This window comes from Motacilla alba, chromosome Z, assembly GCF_015832195.1.
Source record: "Motacilla alba alba isolate MOTALB_02 chromosome Z, Motacilla_alba_V1.0_pri, whole genome shotgun sequence".
NCBI lineage: Eukaryota > Metazoa > Chordata > Aves > Passeriformes > Motacillidae > Motacilla > Motacilla alba.
Genome location: NC_052046.1, coordinates 45989085 through 46012772, shown reverse-complemented (window position 1 = coordinate 46012772; position 23688 = coordinate 45989085). Strand labels below are relative to the sequence as shown.

Genomic DNA, 23688 nt, shown 5'->3' with positions numbered 1-23688 from the left:
ACTATATTTCTTTTTTTTCCCCCATTTTCTCATTTTATGACCTTGCTCTATTCAACAATACGTTTGATGTACTCATATGAATAAATTTCTCATGCAAATCCAAGAAAACTGAATTCATGTTTCTAGAACAGTCCTTCTTGGCTTTTTTCCTCCAGAGATATCTTGTTCTTATACAATCAGATCTTTGTTTGTTCTGCTTCCAAAGAGAAGAAGAACAAACCAGAAAGGTCCCACAACATCTTCATCCAATCTGACCTTCTGTCCCCTCAATGTGCAATGATAAGGTCTTCCTGTGAAACATGGCTCCAACACCTGAGGTGCGTGTACTTTGAGTTAACATGCTCCTAGGATTTCCCTAGGCTGTTTATCTCTGCACCTGAACTTTGTTCTTCAAAAAAATCTTTTGTGTCTCCTCTACAACCAAGTTAAAGATATGACATTCATCTATTCAGTTGCAGACACAGAAAAAAACAACCTCCTCCATTTGTGCAGCAGCCTGCCGCTCTCACTAGCCTGCCTTAAGTAGAGCTCTGTGATTCCTCTTTTAGACTTATATACAATAACTTTTTGATTTTTTTTCTTTATTCATTTGACTTAGGAGAGCGTTTCTGACCAGTAGAAATCAAGTTTATCATTTTTAAACTATTATTTTCATACTTAAAGACACATTAATAAAATTTCTCCTGTCTTTTGTGGTACATTTTCTGTTCTCTATCTACACAACAAATGAATGTGTGACTATGTTACTGCTCTGGTAAAGAACAATCCATTGTTAGTTTCATGCATGATTCAACTAGACAGTTGTGTAGATTGTTTTGAAAAGTAAGCCTTCAGAATTTTAGAACTCTTAGAGAATTTACCTCTTCTTTATACAACCAGTCAAATCATTCTTCTTACACAGACAATACCACAGGAGAAAAAATAATGTTAAGGTGTTAAACTGTAAAAATCAAGGAAAATAATTCAAAGAAACTACGAAAGAAGTTCAGTAGAGGTTTCACAGATATGACAATATACACATGATGCTTTTGGTCAAGAAAGTATACTGATTCTATTTGTTGCTGTCTTTTAAAATCACACCTGAATAGAAATTTCAAATCCAAAAGGTACACTAATTGCGTCTCCCATGTGATATTGATGGATTGCTCAGGGAAAAAATGGCAACTTTGGGATCCAATCTAATTTTCTGATTCAGCTACTCACACTTTAAAACCGAACTCCAGCAAACTGTGACCTCCAACAGTTCCCCAATAATTTCACTTTGCTGTTTCTGCAAGCTGTACCCAGACAAAACTCCCTTCTGTTGCTTCAACAGAAATTATTACAGTCGAAGAAAAAAATGCCTTATATCCTGTGCAAATTCTTTGTCCATGTATTCTTCCACTCATGTATGTCTACCTTCCAATGGAGCCAGCTTGCTAATTTAACTAAATAAACCAAGAGCTTCAGGTGTCTGTGAAACTATGCCCGCACCAGCCACACAGCCTTCTCTTTAGGGGGTGCCAGTGAACTCTGCTCTAGACTCAGAGGGACAGGCACCCACATTCTTTAAATACTTTCTACAGAACCAGTAATACTGTGATACTCTTCCTCTCCCTCAACTACTATATCACCCTTCTTCACCATCAAACACAGGCACACATTACAGCAAAACCAGAAGGCACCAATATACATGAGAGCTAATTCAACCAGCACAGAGGATGTGCTTCATGAGCAGCACACACTATTACTGATACATGTGTCCAGGAGATACATACAGACTGATTTAACACCTACTCAGAAGGATGGAACTGTCTGTAGCATACTCACATTGGGTCTTCAACGTTGGTGGAACTCATTTACTAATGCCCATCACGATAACAGTGCACTACTTAGTGAAATGTATTTCTATTGTGATTTCTTGTTCTCAGTGATACTGCAGTGCAGATTTGTTAGTGTTCTTAAATGAAAGCTTCTGCCCATTGCCATCTAAAAGATAAAGTCACAATTTATAGCTAAGAGATCACCTTTTGACTTTTTGAAAAATATACTTTATGGCCTGGAAAGTCATGTACAGACATTTTTAGTTTTAAAAAAAGACCACCAGCTGGCATCCCTTGGAAGAGGAAGTCCTTTCCCAAGCTGGCCAAGGAGGACAAACAGATGTCAAAAGAAAAATCTTGTTTCTGAGTCAAGTTTGTGGAAAACATCAGCAAAACTATCTAGCAGGATGCTGCAAGTGAATATTGGTGTATGTCAAAGTCCCAGAAAAAGTAAATGCAAAAAGCTGGTAAGGGACATGTCACTACTTACATTTAGACAAAACCAATAGAAAAGACAGTAATTCAAGTAAAATCCATGTTTGTATGAAATGATTACTAGCAAGGCTGTAGCAGTCTTTAGTAGAGTAACAACTAAAAGTAGGATTAACAAACAATGCATCTTCTTTCAGTGCAACAAAATCCTGTCGTTCCTTTTCTTTGAAGCGTTAACTACTTTGTAGTCACTGGATTAGAAGACTTGAGTGCTTGCATGCTTTCCAGACATGCTGAGCCTAATGACAACTTCCTTTATAAAGCAACAGCCTCACAATGAATAAACAAACTTAAATAGCAAACCATTCTTTGCACAGAGAACATAGTGACAGATGCTATAAATTAGATGGAATACTGTAAAGTAGCATTTCTTCCTTCTGAGCAACCACCCAAGGCAACAGAGAACATCTACAGAAAAAACTATTATTTTTGAAAAAATGAAAAAAGTTTGCTTAATATTTTTTCTTCGTCTGCAATGTTCAAAAAATAAATACAAAGATGCCTTTAAAATAAAATATCTCAATCAGAAGTATGATTAAAAGCTTGAGATGCTGACTGCTTCTAAAAGGTATTTTTATTGAATCTAAAATGTGAATTTAAGACTCTGAGAATACGCTATGAAAAGAGCTCTACAAGTCTTCCATACAGAAGATTCTCACAGATATCAAACAAAACCGAGTATTTTTAACCATTCTTTCCTTTTACTCTTCCTTCTCACTGGCTGGTGGACTGACTAAGACTGTCAGTTTCCTAATTAGTGATCAAACATATTTCCATGCCAATGCCTGAAAGCTATTCACACCTTAGACAAAGTGCAGTGAGTTTAGAAAAAAGATTTAGCTTTTCTGCAAACAACTGAAAACTCAGTAAATAGGATTATTTTGGCTTGTTTCTCATCTTGTCCTTTTCTTCCAGCATCTTGCATTTATGTGCTGTTTACAGCAACAAAGAGATTAAGGGAAAAAGTCCAATTCCACTACAAATGTTTAATTTAATCGAGACACTCATGGGGAAAAAAAAAAATCAGGGCCAACTCTGGACCCAAAGATAAACTTCATCACTAAACTAACAACTTAATGCAAGAAAGGTTTAATTAAGAATTGACCTAAAAATAGTTAACGTGGTCGATGTAATTTATTAAAAGCTATCTGTGAACTCCTTGTACTCAAAGATGTACTGTCTTTTATCAAATTACTTGTGTACAGTTTCCAGAGCTGAATCCGTTGCACTGAAGTCAGGATGGAGATATAGCTAAATCTTATGCAACTTTCAAGATTTAAGTATTTTACAACTTTTTGTAGATCAGCATTTAAAGGCATTCAGAAGTAATCCATACTTGTAATAATTTCTCCATAGACATTGTGAAAATGTTTGAAATTAGAGGAGTTTTTTTCTTTATGAAGTTAGGTAGAAGTTTACAAACTTCAAGGCTTTCAAAATCATAGGCATGAGTTACCATTTTTTTTCATGCTAGACATTCTGTTTACAGAGTTTTGGTGGTTTTGTTGGTTTGTTTTTTGTTTTTTTTTTTTTTTTTTTTTGTTTTTGTTGGGTTTTTTTTTTTAAACACTGCATTCTGCATATTTCTCTAGTCACATGAGCATTGACTTCCAGTTGATTAAACGTCCTTTCCTATTTAATGGCAGGGAGGCGAAAGTCTGTAAGCCGGGTCCATAATGCATCACCATTTTAAACGTTGCCTCTCATCTGGCTATATGCTAAAAGTGAGCACTGAAAAGGCTGAAATAACATTTTCAATAATAAAGCTTTAAATTAAATGTAGATTAACAAATACTCTGTCTACCATTAAGCAAATCTAATTAAACACAAGAATTCCCCTACACAATAGAAGTACACAAGAATTTATTGCTGTGATTATGGGCTCTCAACCACTGTGCTGCTTATTCAGAGAAGAAAAGGGAGTCTCAAACTTCATGCCTATCGAGTAGAGTGAATCCCCACTTTCCACAGGTGATTGAGACGATTATCACAAGCCTGTTTATGAGGTAGCGCTAAAAAAAAAAATTAAAAAGGTAAACCCCAAATACACTCTTAATGGCAATTTATGATTACCATTTATGATTCCTTTGTACTGCCTCCGAGAAGGTTGAAACCTGACATGTCTCCTGAGAGCATGGCAGTACACTGGACGGGACAGTAGACTGCCCACAACAGAAGATGAAGGTACGCTGCCACACTCCCAGCGCCTTTCCGGCCCGTTTTCCCAGCGCCAGGCGCTCCACCCGTGGGGTAGCTCCGCGCCTGGCCAGAGGTTTCCGGGAGCCCGCACCCCTCCACCCTCCGCGAAGCCGTGGGGAGGCTCTGGGAAAGCAGAGAGAGCCTGGCCGTGGAAGATGCAGCAACGTCGGTGTTTTCGAGCAGCAGCGGGGGGCAAGAGAACGAAGGAAGGAAGAAAGGAAAGAAGCTCCCGGGACACTTGTGCAAAGCTCCCTGCCGCTGCATTCGGAAAAGAGAGCGAGCTGCTCAGGGTAAAGGGGATAAAGCGGGGACGGGGACAGACAATGCGACATCTCCTCTCACAACCGTCGGAGGACGACCGCCATCCTCCCTGCGGCCCCGGGGGATCCCCGGAGCCCGGGAGCCCGCAGGAGGGGCAGAGCAGCGGGGCAGCCTCTTCAAAGGGAGCAATAAAGGCTCTGGGAAAAATAAAGGCGACGGGAACTGACCCCAAATCCGCGAGCTGTAACATGCCCGCCTCCTGCTCTCGCCCCGGAAAGCTCCCAGACCTCTAGCTTTCTGCTGACCCTCTCCCTTCACGGCAAGGCAACAAATGGCAAGACCTCGGTCCCCGGAGCTGAATAACAGGAAATATAGGCATCTGTCACCTCCCGGGGAGAGCTAAATGGATTAGCGAAAGCAACAAAGGGAAGAAAAGCTCTTTCAAACGTGCAATTGATTAACAAGTCCCCTCTAATCTGCAGCATCACTGTTTTTCCTTAAAGACATCATCGGTCTCCTCCAGCACATCGGTGCAATTAAGTTAAAGCCAGGAAAGGCGGGGGAGGAAGGCACTGCTAACGCGCCGAGCTCCCGCGCTGCCCGGTGAGGACAGAACGGGAGGGGTTACAAACCTGGCACGGAAACGGTGCAGCCTTGTCATCTGCTTCCTCAGTGCCTGGGCAAAGACTCCCGGGAAGGACTTTGAGAGTTAAGTTTATCTGCTGCAGAGGGGGACAGGGCAATTTTCCAGAGAATGGCTTCATGAAAGATCAAAGAGCTGGATGCGGCAGCTCCTACCTCGACGGTGCATTTCACATCCCAGAGAAAACGAAAATGATAAGCCTACCCTTTCCTGCTCTGAAAGCCCCACACAACTTAGGCGCGAGTGGAGGAGGGAAAAATTAAAAAAAAAAAAAAAGTTTATGCGGCTTCTTTTACAGGAACTGTCTTACACCATCGTGGCTCTCCAACCCCACACGTTCCCTAAAGGCTTCCATATCACGGCGCTACCCTCGGAGATGCCGGTCAAACTGGCATCTATTCAGGAGCCGCACCGCGGCTGCCACGGCGCAAGGTCAGATGTTAATAGGGACAGTTTATTCAGCCCTAAAAACAACCGCGGAGCTCACTGAACCGCGCGTCCTAGTGTTTCCTGAGCCCAGAGTCTGACCTCCTCAGTCCCTGAGGGTCGGCCAGGTACATAGAGAAAATGAGACCCTCTAAAGCCCAAAACTACACAGAAAGAAACCCCGCTGAGCCTCCATGAGCTGCAAGCACGGCGGCTGCCCCCTCGCCCACTCAACTTTAATCCCCTTCTGGTTCCCGCTGAGATTCTGGCAACACTCAAGGTCCCAAATAATAACGCATTATTATAACCATTCCGAGGAGAGGGCTGGAGGGCAGGCAGAGAGAAGGAGGAAGCTCCGCTCATTGCTATCCACTCTCGGCAATAACAAAACCCCGAACTTTTCCTTTGTTTTCTCCTTCTTTCTCCCTCCACCCTGCCCCCCTTCAGTGGCCACCAACCGCCCTTGGAGCGCTGAGCCGGCCGAAAAGAGGCACGAAGCGCCTGTCGGCCGACGGGGCAGGGGCGCGGGGATGCGCTAGGGGTAAAAATTGTAGCTGCCCTCGCCTCCTGCCAACCCCCGCCCCCTCGTAAAGAACACAACATCAGGTTTCCATTGTGCCAAGAACCAAGGGGAAAAAAAAAAAGAAAAAAAAAGAAAAAAATTTAAAAAAAGAAAGAAAAAAAGGATGGCGGAAAGAAAGCGAGAAAGAAAGAAAGACAATAAAGTAAAAGAAAGAGAAAAAATAAAAGAAAAAAGGTAAGAAAGGAAGGAAAAGTAGCCAACATGAATCACCACCTGGAGATGCTGGCGGCTCCGCCGGTCCCAAATGGATACGCTCAATTCTCCTAGGAATAGGAGCAGCTTTCCCTGCCTCCCCTCTCCCCATACAGCCCTACCCGAAGAGCAGAAGCATCCTCCCCTCCAGCCAGGGGTCCCGCTCCTTACCTGCGGCGCGGAGGCGAAGGAGCGAGGCGGCCGCGAGCAGGAGCAGGAGGCGGCCCGCCGCCCCCCGCCGTCCCGCCGCCGCCGCGGGGTCCATGCTGCCCGCCTGGCCGCCGCGGTACAGATCCCGCAGGGAGCCGCAGGGAGCAGCGCCTGCGGGCGCAGAGAGGTCCGGTAGCGCTGCCGCAAACTCGTCCCGGGCTCCGCCGCACCGGCCCTGCGCTCCCGCTAACGGACCGTCCCCGACTGGGGGCGGAGGAAGCTGCGCTCCTTTCCCCTCCTCCTCCTCCTCCTCCTCCTGCGCCTCCTCCTTCGCCAGCATCAGAACGTCACCCGGGACTCGACGCAGGGGAGGGGAGCGGTGCCGGGGGGACGGACGGGACGGAGGATAGTCCCATCGCTCCGGCACCCTCTGCCGGGGGCAGCCTCCGGCCCCGGCCCCGGCCCCGGCCCCGGGCGACTCCGGGCACACTTTTCCCTTCGCACTCGACGATCACCAGGAGCCAGCAGGAGTTGGGCCCCCTCTGAAAGGCGAGTCCTGCTCCCAGAAGCCTCAGGAGCCTGCAACCTTCCTCACAAAAATCCCCAGTAAAACAAAAAGGAGCGGGCGAAAGGCACATCGGCCAAAACCGCTACGGCTTTTCTCCTTTGCCTTCTTCCTCCTCGCTGCACAACTGAAGAGTTTTTGCACTCCTGCAGCGTTAAAAACAGTTTGATTGAACACAGTTTCTCCTGCTCCAAAAGCGCCCAGGGGCGTCAGCCCCGCAGCACGTACTCCAAGAGGCAAGAACCAGTGCGGGTGGGATCTCCTTTGTGCTCTACCGGTTCTCTCATGATGGGGTGTCAAAAGTAAAGTTTGCTTTCTATCTTCAGTAGGCAGAAAATATTCTGCTGCCAGTAAAGTTTCAAAATATCTCCAAGTTATTTACTACCAGAAATAAGAGCATTCTGAGCATAATTTAAGTAAGCTTTTCGAGCTGATGTTTAGTGTTGGGAGGGAAGGAGGGAAGTTGTCCTAGTTTGCGTTTGCAGTTCAAAGAAATCAATATTCCAAGATAATGCCGAACTGTCCGCAGGCTTCTTTTAACTGCCTCATATAAGTTCAAAGGATATAGTTCAGCCAATTAATTGCTGCGTTTTTAAAGTTATAGTTTAATAGCATGTTTTATTAGATGTCTTCACTGCAAATACAGTTCTATTGTTTTAGAGTTCGTTTCTAAAGATCTGATGCTGAGTAATGCTGAATACATACAAATCCCTTTAAGTTGTTCTCCAAATCAAGCTCTAAATTCACAATAATTTCAGTGAAATTAATTTTCCATTAAATTTACTTCTTAATGCAAACAAAGGCAAACTTTACAACATATTCTTTCTTCCTCCTTTTGCACCCAGCTTCTTTCCTCTTAAGTTTTCAGTTCCATCTTGAAAATCCTTCTGGCACCTAAGAATGACAAAGGGAGGTCCTGATCCCTCTTTGGCAGGAATATAGGACTGACTGATTCAGCCTCTTGCCATCACAACAACACATTTTAAAATCCCTTTCATAAACTTTTGAAATCTAAGGGAAAAGTAGTGATGATCCTTTTTATAAACTCCATTCCTTGGATTAAAGGCTGCTCCAGACTTTGCTTCTTTGATAGTTAAGAACATGCTCCTAACTTCCAGACTATATATATTCAGATCAGTTCATATTCCTTCTCTCTTGTGCCACTACTACCCTTCCCACTTCCCCTCTCTATGACATAAAATGACAGATTCTTGCCTCAACCTTTATGTTGCTACACTAAAAAAACCTAAATCTTTTCATTTCCTTTGAAATGATAAGTTACGTGTTCCCTGATCACCCTAATCCTTTTTCCTGCCACACTGGATATCCCCTCATTCCTCCAAAATTCTGGGAGTCTGATTTAATCTTTCTGATGAGTGGCTTGAAGTCGACACAGTGCTGGAGATGCTTTTTCTACTAGAGCACTTTTAATTTCCTTTCTGTGGTGAAAAGATTGATACATACCAGTGATTTACAGCACCTTGCCAGTTGTAGGTATGCTATGATGTGTTAGAAAATCTAGTTCCCTCTTTCTTTATAATTTCCAGTGTGTAATTAACAGCAGAGGCCTGCATCAAAATTCTGACCTCTCTAATCCACCCCACCCCTCCTCCTTGCAGAAGATCAGTTCCTTCTGCACCTTCTTTTATTGAGAACACCTCTTAGGTCTGCATCAACAAAAAAAAAAAAAGATTGCACATTGATAAATAAAATCAGTGTGAAGAAGTGTCCCCAAGAAAGTGAAGCAGAGACAATGCTATGACTTTTAAAACAAGGTTTAGGTTGTTAAAAAACTGCAACAATTACTTGTTTAAAGTGTTAAAAATTCAAACTGTATGTTCCTCTGAAATTTGTGATTGAACAGATGTGTTACTTGCCTTCCAGCCTTAATTGGAAATTAAAATGTCTGCATAAATTTGTCTACATTTTGTATAATCATCCCAGTAAATAATATTTTGGTTTTTTCTCGTAGAGTCTCAAAGATCTCACAAAATAACTAGGATATAGATCCACTTTTTTCATTTGGGAATAAATTAGCACATGGTAGAAACTTTGGTTGTGAATCATTTTTCTGACTTGGGAGGGGAAACTGGTTGTTTCATGAAGGTTAAATGACTTGGCCAAGTTAGCTACTGAGAATTTAAGTAATCTTGAGTCCCACAAATTATTTTGTCACTAACCACAAAAACTGCTATTCATATTTCACATTGCAAGTAAAATCACTACGGTGAAGAAACCACAGCACAAATTCTCACTCTGTATTGTAGAAAAACATGTACAGCAAAGACACATGGAACAACTGCACATTCTGAGCTAGTTCCCCCAATTCACATAAGCCACTAGAGAGATCACATGTGTTGTGCAGCATATGGTCTCAAACTGTTTTGTCACTAGCTGAGGAAAAAAAAAAAAAGCTGTGCACGTATTTGTTTGCATGACCATATGGTATGTGCCTGATAGGAGCAGTTAAGAACAATGGGCAAAGCTGGAATTCAGCATGATCTTCCTTGAGAATCCCTGACAGAATTTGGGTGTATTCCTTGTCATTTTTGTCTGCTTTCATAATAAATATAACAAAAGTGACTTTAAAGAAAGTGTAAGATTAAATGTGGTTCCCACTTCAAGGTCTCTGTGTGTCTGTAATCATGCTGCAAGCTTAGATAAGCTTTAATTGATACACTGCCTTTAGTAAAAAAAATTAATTCCTTTTATTCTTGTGATGAAAGCAGCACAGAAAACATTTCCAACATGTTTCACATTTTCAGGATCAACTCTTGGGCTTTATTCTCCAGTATTAAAATACATCACATAGATTCCCACTATTGGCCAAAACTGAAAAAAGGATTTGGGCATAAAACATAGGATTCAGACACTAAAGTCCAAATTTGTAATGCAAAAATGCATCTGTTTCATCTTGAATGTTCATTCTTAGCTGAATCCTGTTAGGTGTAAACATTCCTTGTGTGATCAGTTATACATGCTCAGAACTGCCCCAGCCACAGCAATCCAACTATTACTTCTACAGAGATCCAGTAAGTTTCCTGCTACAGCACTTGAGATTCTTGACAAACTCTGCCTGATTCTGACCATACATACAATTTTAGTCACTGTCTTCTGAAGAGCATATTTTGGAAGAAAACTGAGGTGACTGTGCTCAGTGTTATGAATCAACCCAGCAGATACCAGCCTAACCCATGGAGAGCTGAACTCTTAACCTTTCTTGACATCTAGGTCCTCAGGGAATGACTTGGCCACAATACACTGTGCAGAAGAGTGAGACACATTTTACTCCACTTACTGGAGCTCTGCCATTGTATGCAAACAAACTGGAGTTTGGGATGGAAGTGGGAGGGCACAAGGGAAAGCCCAGCTGGATTGTTCAGACACTGAGCGCAATGTAGGAATTTGATGAGACTGTTGGTCACCTGATAAATGTTACAGTTAGTAAAACAAAAAGAAAATAGTTTGGAGCAGCTATTCAAATAAAGAACTGCATATTTAGAATCTACCTGCATATTTCTGTGGTTTGGTTATTTTTTTTTAATGAACAAAACCTTGTAAATATCAAATAAAACAAAATTATTGTAAATATTAAAACACAATTTTAAAACACTCACTAGAAAATCTTTTCCTACAAAAAAAAAAATCAGGTTTTAATCCGCATTTTTAGATCACTGCTTCTTATGCTTTAAATATACATGATTTTGGGAGATTTATGTGTGTGTGTATTAAAATGGTGAGAGTAAAAATTTTGAAGGAATCCTTTTACCTCCAGAAGGTAAAACCTATTTCTACCAGGAGAAAGGTATTTCACCCATTTCTTAGGAGCCGTGTCCTTGCTTTTGTTTCCAGGTCAACATACACAAACATGTCAAGTAGTACTGCTACAGGAGCCAACCCACCAGAATAAACAAATCTGCAAGCATTCATACCATCAGCACTCTTATTAAAAGAAGATCACCAAGGATATTTCTCATGCCTAGAACCACAGGAAACAATAAACAAAGTGTTTCATTTGATTCGTAAGTTAGGATGCAGACAACACTCCCAAAAACAGGGCCAGTTGCCCTAACTTGTAGAATCACACTCACCCAATGGTTTGAGCATCCTGCAGTGTCTTCAGACTGATACACCCTCAAACCTCTCTAGTCATAAAAACCGAAAGGGGGAAAAAGCTGCATGTCTCTTCTGTATCCATTATTCTGACATGTGAAACAATTACAGAATAACTTATTGAGGATAAAAATCTGAATAGGGACTGAGGCTTAGGTTTTCATTATATAAATTAAACAAGAACATGAGTGTCTGATTTAATTTAATTTAGGACTCAAATACTCCTTGAAATTGTTATGATTACAGTAAAGGATGATCTTGGCATTTAGTCTCATGCTCAAAAAAATAAAACCAAGGTTCTTTTATCATGCAGTTTTCATTACCATCTTGTTGGTTGTACTGAATTACTTATATGTATTTATTTTAGTAATTTCTGTCATCCATCCCATGTCACTAGCATGCTACAGTGTTGTAAATAGCATGTGAACAATTAAAATTGTAGCTATTTAACTTATGTAAACTCCAAGGCAAGTTCTGGCTGTCAGATTGGAGCACCAGCCATCAGACATTTGACTGACTGCAAAGTAAAAAAAAAGGCTGTCTATTCATCCTTGACACCCTAAGTTACTTCCAGAGTTCATAAAGAGCTATAAATGTACCACCCAAGCTCACAGTACTGGGATAAAATGCTAAGTGCTGCAGTTTACAAGGCAAGAGCAAAAATACATCATTATGTCAATGAGACAGATACAACCATATCAGTGAACCCTACACCAAAGATTCATACACCCTGCAGGATAAAAATACAGTTAAATTTAAAAATGCATCAGATTTTTGCAAGTCATTACAAAGCTATATATTATTTCATTTTGAAAGATCATCCAGATGTGAAGGTGTCAAAAAAACCTGAACTGAATGAAGAATTTAAATCAGCATCCAAGGGGTACTGACTATGGAGAATGTTCTTTTGAGAGTCTGGATGTGCCTGTCAGTTTCTAAAAGACAGTTACGGAGGAAGTTGAGAGAGAGAAAATAATAAAAGGTAAGGACTTTTTTTTATTTTTTTTTTTTAATTCCATGTGGTTGGGGTTTAGGGACATTTTGTTGTTTGTTTTTTGGTGGGATTTTTTGGATTTTTTTCTTTGTTTTTGTTTGGTTGGTTGTTTGGTTTGGTTTGGGAGGTTTTGTTGTTTTGTTTTGTTTTGTTATTGTTTTGCTTTTTAAGGGTAGTGTTAGCTAGGGAACAGGCAATCTTCAGGACTGGAACATGGAGGTTCATGCCCACAGACAGATGGATATACTTGAGAAAGAGGTAAAAATGTAAGGAAACCAGAAGTAGTCATCACAATTTATTTTTTTCTTATATTATAGACATGAAGTTTCTTGCAACTCCTCTGCCTTTGGAGTCCCAAAAGGCCCCCAAATAGGCCACAAACAGTCTAGCAGAGGCAAGCTAAACACACTACAATCCTGCAGTAGGGATCAGCCATGTGGTAAAACAAAAACCTTCCCTCTTCTCCCCCAGACTTGGGGGTACATACTGCATGCACACATAAGGGAGCAAGAGTAGCCACAGAAAGAACTTTAAAGACAGCACACAAACAGTAACAGGAACGTGAATACAGCTACAATCCCTTCTGTGCTGCTGTGTTCTGTGGCATGGAGCAGATGAGTGCTGCTAGCTCTCAGTACATATTCCCCAGGTTTTTCCCTTTGGCCTGCAATCCTGACAAAGACAGTCTGCCACATTTTTCCCTTCTTTTACCTACAGTATGAACTCCAAAACATGTGGAAAGAATGTTCAGTATATTGATGAATATTAAAATATTTGGGACACCATAAGCTAATAGTGTATTCTACAGTGTTCACAAAACATTATGCCTAAAGAATAGGAACCTGTGAGAGTGACTTAGGTTCAAATAGATTTAGAAGTTTGAGTAAAACTGCTTCACACACACACAACTAGTTAACAATATAGACAATAAAGACTTTGCACTGAAGTACACTAAAGCATATGTGATTATATTGGACTGTACTTTTAAAACATTTTAAAGACAGCTTACCTCCTCAGAGAGATTTGCAAAGCCAATCACCTGGAACAAAATCAAACATTGTATTCCCAGCTCCTATGTGAATCACTGAGGTTCACTTCTATTAAAAGCAGTATAGTTCTAACAAGTAAAATTATTTTAAAGTACACTTTTTCATTATATCCAATTGCAAGGTTTAATTGTGTCTTAATTGTCTCTCAAATCAGTTTGATTTTGCAGTGATGCTACCTTCTGTATAGTATTTTTTCCTTCTTTTTCATTTCTGCACCAGTTCCATAAATATATAAGATTTTACAAGAAAAAATCCACCTAAACAAAACAGTAAAGTGAGGTATTTCTGTTTACTTAAAGATGCTCTCTACCTCTTCTCATTCCTTTTACTGGCATTGGAGCAATCTGAATAGTTAGTTGCTAAACAACTGCAAAAAGGAGTTTTTTCCTTTTCTGGCCTGCTTTTAGAACTGCTTTGTTTTCCTTGGAGTGAATTTTTAATATCTAATTAGTCCCATATCTTCTGTGTAAAAGCAGAGAAACTTTATCTAAATATATTTTTCCTTCATGATCATCATCCCTTTTACATTCTGTGTCCTTCATTCACAAAAGAGACACAACAAGCAATAGTTAGAAAAATTATTAATGTTTTGTCTTACATTTAATTGCAAACTCAGTCTGACCCACCAAGGGAGATAGGCAATGGCCTCAAACTAAGGGCAGATTAGATATCTCTCCTGAGTGCAAAGGTCTTATCTCCATACACAAGAGGCAGAGGGAAAGGGATTTCAGTCAGTAAGTTTTTTTTCTTCTTTTATTAGGGAATCAATATTTTTGTAGCTGGTCTGCTATTTTGATGATACCATGCTTCAGTTCAGGACTTGTGAGAATGCATTTTGGGATCCAAGTCCCAGTTATGAATCTGAATTTTTGCCTAATCTGCGGCTCTGCTTACAGGGATCAGTACCCTTCATCTGGCATCAGTCAACATCTCCACTTTAAGCAAACAGGCAAGGATGGATTATCAGTTCAGTCACTCCTGTTGTCCCCAACAGCTGTAATTTGACCAAGATCAAGCAGGAGAGAGAACTTACTTTGGTTTCTATGTTCTTCAGAAATTCCTACATCCTAGATTTTGATAGAGGCTTATCTTACTTGCCCCATGTCAGCAGCTGTGCTACACAAGTGTCTATCTGCCTTATCAAAAAGCCTCTCAAATGAACACTTCTTAATGTCTTTCTTTCCCAACCAACCATAGCAGCAGCAGCCAACTTCTTGCAACAAATCTGTAATTATATTAAATAGAACAGTTAAATTAGACTCAGATGCTCTGAGCTATCACATAGACTTGATGATATTTCTGAGACACCACTGTAATTTTTGTGGAGAAGAGTTCATCTAAAAAGTCCCCAGCATGTGCCAGTCTCTGCCTTGTGCAACAGCTAACATTAGGCAATGCCGGCCCAGCAAAAATTAGACCCTGTGCACCACTGTCCTCTGTCAGGTTCTCAGCAACTACCAAGCAGTGTGGGAATCAACCCCCCCTAAGAAAAATACCAAGTGGAGAAACAGGACAGCTCATTTCCAACTCTGAACTGAAGCCCTCTGAGAGTGTCAAAGATAAATGTGAAGAATCTGAACAGCACTTTTTCTGTTGCCTGCAAGTTGTGGATAATAAGAAAAGCAAAAGACAATGGAGGGTAATATTAGTTCTCTGTGTGGTTTGTTCTGAAGTACTTGGTATTTAATAGCAGCTAAATCAGACAAGAAGGCGTAGACTGATTTGGCAGAAAGTTTGCTCTAGTACATAACATAAAACATATGAAGGTGATCTATTTAACCTCTGCATTTCTACCCTTCCACAGCTTTTAATTCAACAGGAAGTAGGGAAAGACAGGAAATATTTATCTATATCTGTATATATAGAAATATCTATATATATCTATATCTATATATATATATATATATATATACACATATATATACACTTTAGAAAGGGTAGGAGAGGTAGTGGAAGATTTTGTTCTTTTGTGAATTACAGGGCTGCTCATAAGGAAAAGAACCTCAATGGAGCAGAGGGCTTCTGAGCCACACTTAGCTATAGAAATAAAAACAATTAAATAAATATATCTGAGTGGAAGGAATAATGAGAATTTTTTTTTTCCACTGTAAAATGAGTATATATGTGTGTGTAGCTTCAGTATTTTTTAGCAAAACTGCAGCCAGTGGAGAAGAATATGAAATTGACAGCTTTCCTCAGATATTAACTTCATTGATGAATTTTCTGTGTGGACAAGAGCTTGAGTTCCTAGAACACGCAGACTATATATTTATAGTCGGTATTTATTAATGATATACCAGAGACATGGTCTTATGTTTATGTGTATCTTGTTGAAATAAAGAATCTTACAATACTTTCTAATGCAACTAACCACCATAATCCTAAACCCACATTTTTCCCCCTTTTTGTTTAAATTCTTTGGAAACAATGCCATTAAATCAAAAGGAAGAAGACAGCCTTAACAGTGCAGTAAGGAGAAGGTAACTTAAAACAGAGTTCTGCATATATTCGTTCTACAACCAGTTTCTGTTTACATTTGGAATTTTATAAAATTTTGTTATTGTATTCCCAGGCAATAAAATTCCCATTAAAAAATTAGCTGGAACACAAACATTTTTCTCATCTACAATACGACTGAGTTATTCTTACTCTTGGAAATTTAACTTTTTCTGTTTACTTTTACCTGCAACTTCAATATTTTAAATAAAAGAAGAAACTGGTGGTAAGAATTCTGGGGCAAAGCCTAATCAAGAAACTCCTGTCTTTAGCATTGATAATAGCCAAAGAACTGTGATGTTTAAGGCTTTAAAGTTAGCCTTCCTATTACCTACAATAAACACCATGGAGTTTATTTTGTTTATTTAGTGATATATAAGGTTGGGGTGACTTCTGGGATGACTTGAAGCCTACAACTTTTTTCAGTTTTCATTAGCATTTATGGGAATCACATACATATATCAGTGTCAAGATAAACTCTAAAAGAATTAATCCTTAAATAAGAAGGCACATTTAAAGAGAGATTTCTATCAATGCATTTTACATGACTATGAAAGATTTTGATTTCATCCACACTCAGCAGGGGTGCCCGTTATTCAAACCATGTGGTATCTGCTTGGTATGCAGGGCATAAATACTGCTGCTGTCAGCATTTGCTTTAAAATCTGATGCAATATATTACAAAGAAGATTTGAACAACCATAACTAAAATTTGTTGGGAAGACTTGAAACAAAGGTTTGAATGAAGTTGAAAACTTATGGAAACAATAAAATCTGAAATGTTATAAAAAGAAACTTAGTATCCACATGGGAACAATTCTACAACCTTCTTAGCAAATTTTAATCAGACACGCCTAACAAAAGCAATACAACCGGCTTCTATATAAACAAAAACATGCATATCTTCCAACAAAGGGATTAAATACTGCAGTTTACATTTTTTACAACTACCATATATAGGAATACTTGGTGCAATCTGATGGCAATAAACTTAGAAAAAAATGCACAGCCAATTAGCAAAATAGTTTCCAACATATATCTGTTTATCAAGTCACTTTTCACTATTTTCCACTGTGAAATCTCTATTTACATTGACATTCACACAACGTCATTCTAACAGCTTTATTCCATCTACCTTTATTTGGTCTTCTTAAACCTTATGAGAAACTCTTCTCTCTAAAATACATACACTGATAAGCATAACCACCACAACCTGCAATATTTAAATTTTGTTCAAGTTTACAATCAATGTTGCTCTAATTTGATATTTAGACAGATCTGTCAGAAGTTATGAAGGAGTTCAGATTAAACAGTTCTTTCCAAAAGAGATCTAAAGATGTACTATAAATTACACAGATTGAAAATAGAGACAGGACTTGAAAATAGAAATCTGTGTCATAATAAATATTTTATACTATGTAACTTATTGGTCCAGAGGTTTTCAAAGTCTTATGAAAACAAGATACATACAAGACAAAATTAAAGAAGTTGTGTTAACAACTTTTTAGAGATGAAGAATCCATGGGAACATTGATCAACATTTTAGAGAAATTGTGGCAATAATAGAAATAAAGCCTGTGTCTTTGATCAGGATATTAAAATGCATACTACTTTGACATTCAGTCTGTGCTTCAGAAGACTGGTCTTCATCTACACACAAAAAAATCCTTCCTTTCCCACTCAAGTAGCGAAGTCTTCTCTGCCAAGCTTCAGTTGCATTAATTTTAACATATCGAGAGTTAAAAGGTAATGTGGAAGCATACGGGACACCTAAATATTTAGCATACAATGTTTACAAACATGGAAAGAACTCCAAGAAAGGTATTTGAGATAGCAAAACATATTTTGCATTATTTATAGTCATATTAATTAAAGGAAATGAGACCAGCACTGCAGAATTTGACTAATAAAAATGTTGTTTTGCACATTTAAGATTATTAAAGATTTAAGATTATTTAAGATTATTATTTTAGGAAGCAGAAAGGATATTCCTAAAATGAGGTTAAAGTCATCTTTCTTACAGGTGTTCCTTAGTCTGCTGTAGAAAGCAAACTGATAAGTTCTGAGACAGACAGACCTAAATCCAGTATGATTAGTCTTTAATTAACTATGTTCAGTGGAAGTATTTTACTATCAGATTAAGACTAGCCTTTACTGACAACTATTAATATGTACTTGATTCAGCTTCAAAGCAGATTACAGGGCCTCCTGAGATCCTTTCCCAGATAATTTTTATAAGAACAGCAAGATGGGTCTTATTGTTAATATATAAAAAAATACAAAATCACTCTGTGACCACATTGAAATGCTAAATTCGACCACCAGAAAAGTGTTTTTCACTGACATAAACAAACAATGAGGAATCAAAGTTTCTTTATGAAGATGAATACAATGAAGTTGAACCAAACTGATGACAACCATCGTTATTCTTAATTCATATCATTACATGCCACCATCAAGTATAGATTCTATCACAAATCATGAAAAAAACTTTTAAGGGACATGTTAGTATTAACCAGGGATAAAGGTTCTGATGTCAGGATGCCAAATTATTCTGATGGCAGAAGAAAAATACATCTGAATTGTGCTTTTGTCACTTTTTAATCTCTTCATTTTGGCTTCAACACAGGCAATTCTATTTGCTAAGATGGTGATATATCCCTATAGAGACGACCACAAAAGGAATATCCCCAAATGGAAAACTCAAATATTTTGTCAGTTTAAGCAATGGCAAAGATTCTACAGAAAGTTGTCAGTTCCAGTTCTCAACTCATTCCCTTCCATTTATATGGATTATTTATTATTTCTTAAAGAAAAAGATGGTTTATTACAAAGTAATGATGATGCAATAATAAGAAAACAACAATGTAGTAACAGCAAAGTCAACTGTGCTTAATTCACTGCTTCATTCTCATTATCAGAAGCCAGCTTCCATAACATAAAAGGACTTGCCAGGTGTGGGATTTTGGGCTTTCTTTTAAGAATTATTTTCCCTGTCTACTGTGTAGCTAGACTACTGATGTAATATAGCAAACATTTATTTTTGTGTTAGACAGATAAATGATGGTATTAGAGCACAAAGTTTCTTAAAGAGCAATGTTGTAGGGACTTCACTGACCACAAAACACAGAACCATCTGTCAGACATGGTACCAGAATGCATAGGCCATGTATTTCTGGCATTAGCTTTCTATTCTTTCTAAAGATGTTAATCCTACCTCATCATAGTTACCCATTTTGCACCAGTAACAAACTTCCTCTCATTTCCTTGCTTTGATGGACCTATGACATCAGTTTTATCCCTAATACATGATACCTTGTATTTCAGTATGTCACTTCATATTCTGATGGCTGCAATAAATTACCTAGAGCTAACTATTGTACCCATATTAAAAAAAAATAAATTGAGATGCCATTTCAAAGTCTTTAACATGTTTCAGAAGAATAGTTTGATGAGCCAGAGCATAAAGTTCAGACAGGACTTCTATCCAGTGGTATTCTGAGGGTATCTGAAGTGGTATGTGGGTACTGGTTAAATTTCCCACTTTCCAGTACTCCACACTCAGATAATACAGATTTCTAAACTCTACCACCCAACACAAATCCCTAAGTATACTATTAGGCACATATTGGCTAATAATGTGATCTGCATATTCCTCAATCCTGCCATAATTTCCTATTTACAATTACAGATCTTGTTTTCAAATCAGGCCCCTCATAAGCTGGGACAATGGTGGTAGAAGTTATTCTTTAGGTTTTTTAAATCACAAGAGCTGTGAAAAGAGTACAATTGAAGCCATAGTTTGGGTATAAATAATGACTCAGACAACTGTTTTTTATTTTCATTTTTGTTTTCACTGACTGAGAATGTAAATTGAACTTTAGTGCTATTGTGCTTTGTTCTCCCTCTCTGTGAAAAAATGTGTTCTGCATTAAATTGCATGGATAAACTCAGACAGCTCCAAATATCACCCTTCAGCTTTTGTATAACACAAGAGCCAAGAAAAGATAGAGAATGTGGTTTTATGACCAACAGATGGTGTAATTGGTATCATAGATGTTTTTATGTCAGGAGGTCGTAGGTTCAGTCTCCATCTGGAGCCTTCTCAGATCTGCTGTGTAGCCCAATGATTAAAGAAGCTATATTGGGTCAAAGACACAACCACCTGCCTGAGGGTAAAAGAATTGCTTTCTTGATCTAACTGTTATACTACAGTTGCCTCCCATACTACAGTTTTCAAGCCAACCACTGCAGCACAAAATGTTCAACATGAATTTGCTCCTATCCTTTGAGTTTCTCAGGATCTTTTGACAAATATCATAAAAGTAAGTATGTCTTGTTTACATGAGTGAAAAGCTATTGTAGCTCAGGATGATAAATAACTGTAAAGGACCAAAACCTGAGGAAAAGGAAGGAAGTGGGCTGGATAGACCTTGAGAGATTCAGCATTGGTCAGTTGGCCAAGAGGGCTCACACAGTCAGAATTAGACACACTTATACTCTGATGATAAAATGCAACATCGGTGCTCAGCACAATTAGTCTTAGCTACAGTTTATGGATTAGGATCAGAATACTAAAAAGTGCTCTAATCCTACAGTGTTAAGTTTGTATGTGGTTTACCTAAAGGGTGTACAGACAGATCAAACACAGTAATTTATGCACACAATGAGATCATCAGTTTACTTCCCTTATGGGGTGAGTATCAGCAGTGATAAATGCACAAAACCAGTGAAACTGCGGCTATGCTGGAAACCAATACTGTCACTTCCATGAAGCAAGGATTCTACATACTCTGAACTATTACACAGTGCACCAAACTTGCCTGGCATACCTCCTAATTCAGTTGCTCTCTATAGAACTGATGCCAGAGTGTTTACCTGGCTAACATTGAAAATGAGCAAAATATTTCTGTCTAATTAAAAATCACCTTGCAAATTAATAGTTTCATAAAGTTCTGCCACAAAGAATCATATGACTCTTCACAAACTCTGCATAGCAGTACCCCTGTGCTAGACAGAAATCCATCCAGGATCTAAATTTTAAAGATAATGGCACAAGCATGAGTAAAATTATTTTATTTATCACATTTCATGTGCTTACACATAAAAGAACAGTAAAGTCAAACTCTTTCAGAATGTTAAAATATTCCCTTATATTCTATTTTAAGGATTCTCCCATGCTAATGATAAACTTGGTCTATATTAGTACTTTAAAACAAGCTTTAACACAAATTAAGCTAATATTAAATAGACCTGTATATTTTCAAAATTTAAACACAATACCTATTATTTTAACTGATTGTAAATACAAAGAAAATAACATGTGATCTCATTACAAGCTTTAAAATTTCTCTTCCCCTATATGACTGAACTGACTAGATCAGCCTGCTAGATCAGTGTAATCACTCAATAAGGACTTCTCTGGCAAATCTACATCCCTGATGTAGGTTCAAAATCACAAATTTCATCTGTTGATAATACACAAGACTATGTGCTTCTTTTTGCAGATCCATAAACAAAATATACATATGTCTTTTGAATATACAAAATATACACCTGTCTTTTGAAGACGTGTGTCTTCAAAAAAGCAGTTGCAGGTGTTTAACTGAGTTTGTTTCAATGCTAAACATATATTTGCATGGGGTGTCATTCACATGATAAATCTTTGCTGGTATAAAAAAACTTGAGATGCAGTAAGGGGGGGAAAAAGATGTCTTTTCTCTCTTGTATCACAAAAATATGCATTTCCATTTATTTTTACTTAACACAAGCAGTGGAATATTTTCCTTTAACACAAAAAAGATATTCTTTTTGCTGCAGAGCACTCTTCCTAATAGGCTATTCTCTGGGGATATTTGGGGAGGATAACAGTTGCCACTTCAAAGTAATAATATATATTTCCATTCCAGTCACCTCTATGTAGCTGAGACATTTCAAGTAGAGGCAGGATTTATAAAAATGAGTAAGTTTAACTGACCAAAATATCTATACTAGCTGCTGAGTATATTGCTTAGACATTTGAGTGTGGACCAGTGGGAAACATCATCAATATCATCATTCAGCAGCCAAAAAAACAAGCTTCTTAATTTAAGTACTTCTGTGTGAATTCATGAAGCCTGTCCTCATGGGTACATTTTGTCGTCTTCTTCCAGTTGTCTCCTCAAATCCATCAATACTCTCTTTAAGGGATGATAGACAAACATACAACATTGTGTACTAGCAGTCTAAGATTCTTCTTAGACTACTCTTGTTCACTGAAAGTAAAGGGCTGTGTCAGACAGTCCTTTCAGTCACCAAGTAAGATATTCAAATGTGAAATAGCTTGGGCATTGTGCAAATTTCGTGCTGCTCAAGAACAGCTCCACAGTAAAATACATAGGCAAATGCTTTGCTGCCATTTTATCACCTGTTACAACAAAAACTCCTTCGTCCATGAGTTAGGTCACTAAATAGTTCTTCTGTCCTTCTGGCTGCAAAAAGAATTTCTTTGGCTAAAGCAGTACACATGCTCTGAACTTTTAGGGTTTTTGCATTTTAAGGCTTGAAGCGGCCAAAACTTATTCAAATCCTGCCATTTGATACCAACTTTTATCTCTGGTCAAAACTGTTAGGAGGTTATGTAGAGGTTTTTTGCCTAGCATTTTCAACAGCTTTTGTGGGGTTACACCAGGCTGATGACTGGTCGCTTCTGGGGTCTCTCAAGGTTTCACCTTAGGCCCAGCTCTCTTCAATATCTCCATGAACAACTTGCATTCCGGATTCGAAGATACACTAAGTCTGCCAGTGGGAGACTGGCAGTGGGAGGAGCTGCCAACTCCCTCTAAGGCAGAGAGACCCTGCAGAGACCTTGACCAATCAGAGGACTGGGCAATCATCAGCTGTATGGCATTTAACAAGGAAAGGTCCTGGATTCTGCTCCAGGGAGAGGCCAACCCTGGGTGTACAAACTGGAGAACAGGATGCTGGAGAGGAGTGCTGCAGAAAGGCACCTAGGGATCCTTGTTGAGGGCAAGTTGAATGTAAGTCAACTTGCAGCCAGGCAGCCAGGAGGGCCAGTCGTGTCCTGTGGGGCATCAGGCACAGCATCACCAGCCGGGCAAGGCAGAGAATTGTCCTGCTCTGCTCTGCTCGGCCTAACCTTGAGTGCTGGGGGCAGTTTCGGGTGTCACAATATAAAAAGAATACAAAGCTATTAGAGAGTGTCCACAGGAGAGTAACAGAGAAGGTGAAGAGTCTAGAGCAGAGGCAATACAAAGAGCAGCTGAGGTCTCTTGGTCTTGGTTCAGCCTGGAGAAGAGGAGACTGAGGGGAGACTTGTAAGTGGAAGAGCAGGGAAGGCACTGATCTCTTCTTTGTGGTGACCAGTGACAGGACCTGAGGGAATGGCCTGAAATTGTATCAGGGGAGGTTTAGGCTGGGTATTAGGAAAAGGTTCTTCCCTCAGAGGGTGGCCGGTAAACAGGCTCCCCAAGGAAGTGGCCACAGCACCAGCCTGACAAGAGTTCAAAAAATATTTGGGCAATGCTCTCAGGTATATGGTGTGATTCTTGGGGCTGTCCTGTGCAGGTCAGGGAGTTGGACTTAGATGATCTTTGTGGGTCTTGTCCAACTCAGGGTATTTTGCAATTCTGTGGTCTCTTTTATTAGTCCAGCATAGATATGTATTTATAGAAAGAGAAATGAATACTTAATAAATTCCCATTGATATCATACACCAAATTCT

At 39.1% G+C, this 23688-nt stretch overlaps 1 protein-coding gene across 3 annotated transcripts in view; it reads right to left on the bottom strand.

Moving 5' to 3' along the window:
* Positions 1–7035, bottom strand: part of ROR2 (receptor tyrosine kinase like orphan receptor 2) — a 152560-nt gene extending 145525 nt beyond the window's left edge. For all 3 annotated transcript variants that reach the window (XR_005255164.1, XM_038123507.1, XM_038123502.1), the window contains exon 1: positions 6770–7035. Coding sequence is in view for 2 of the 3 variants with exons in the window: in XM_038123507.1 (XP_037979435.1) it covers positions 6770–6863 (94 nt within the window). In the remaining variant the exon portion in view is untranslated. The remainder of the gene's footprint in view (positions 1–6769) is intronic.
* Positions 7036–23688: the final 16653 nt, after the last annotated feature.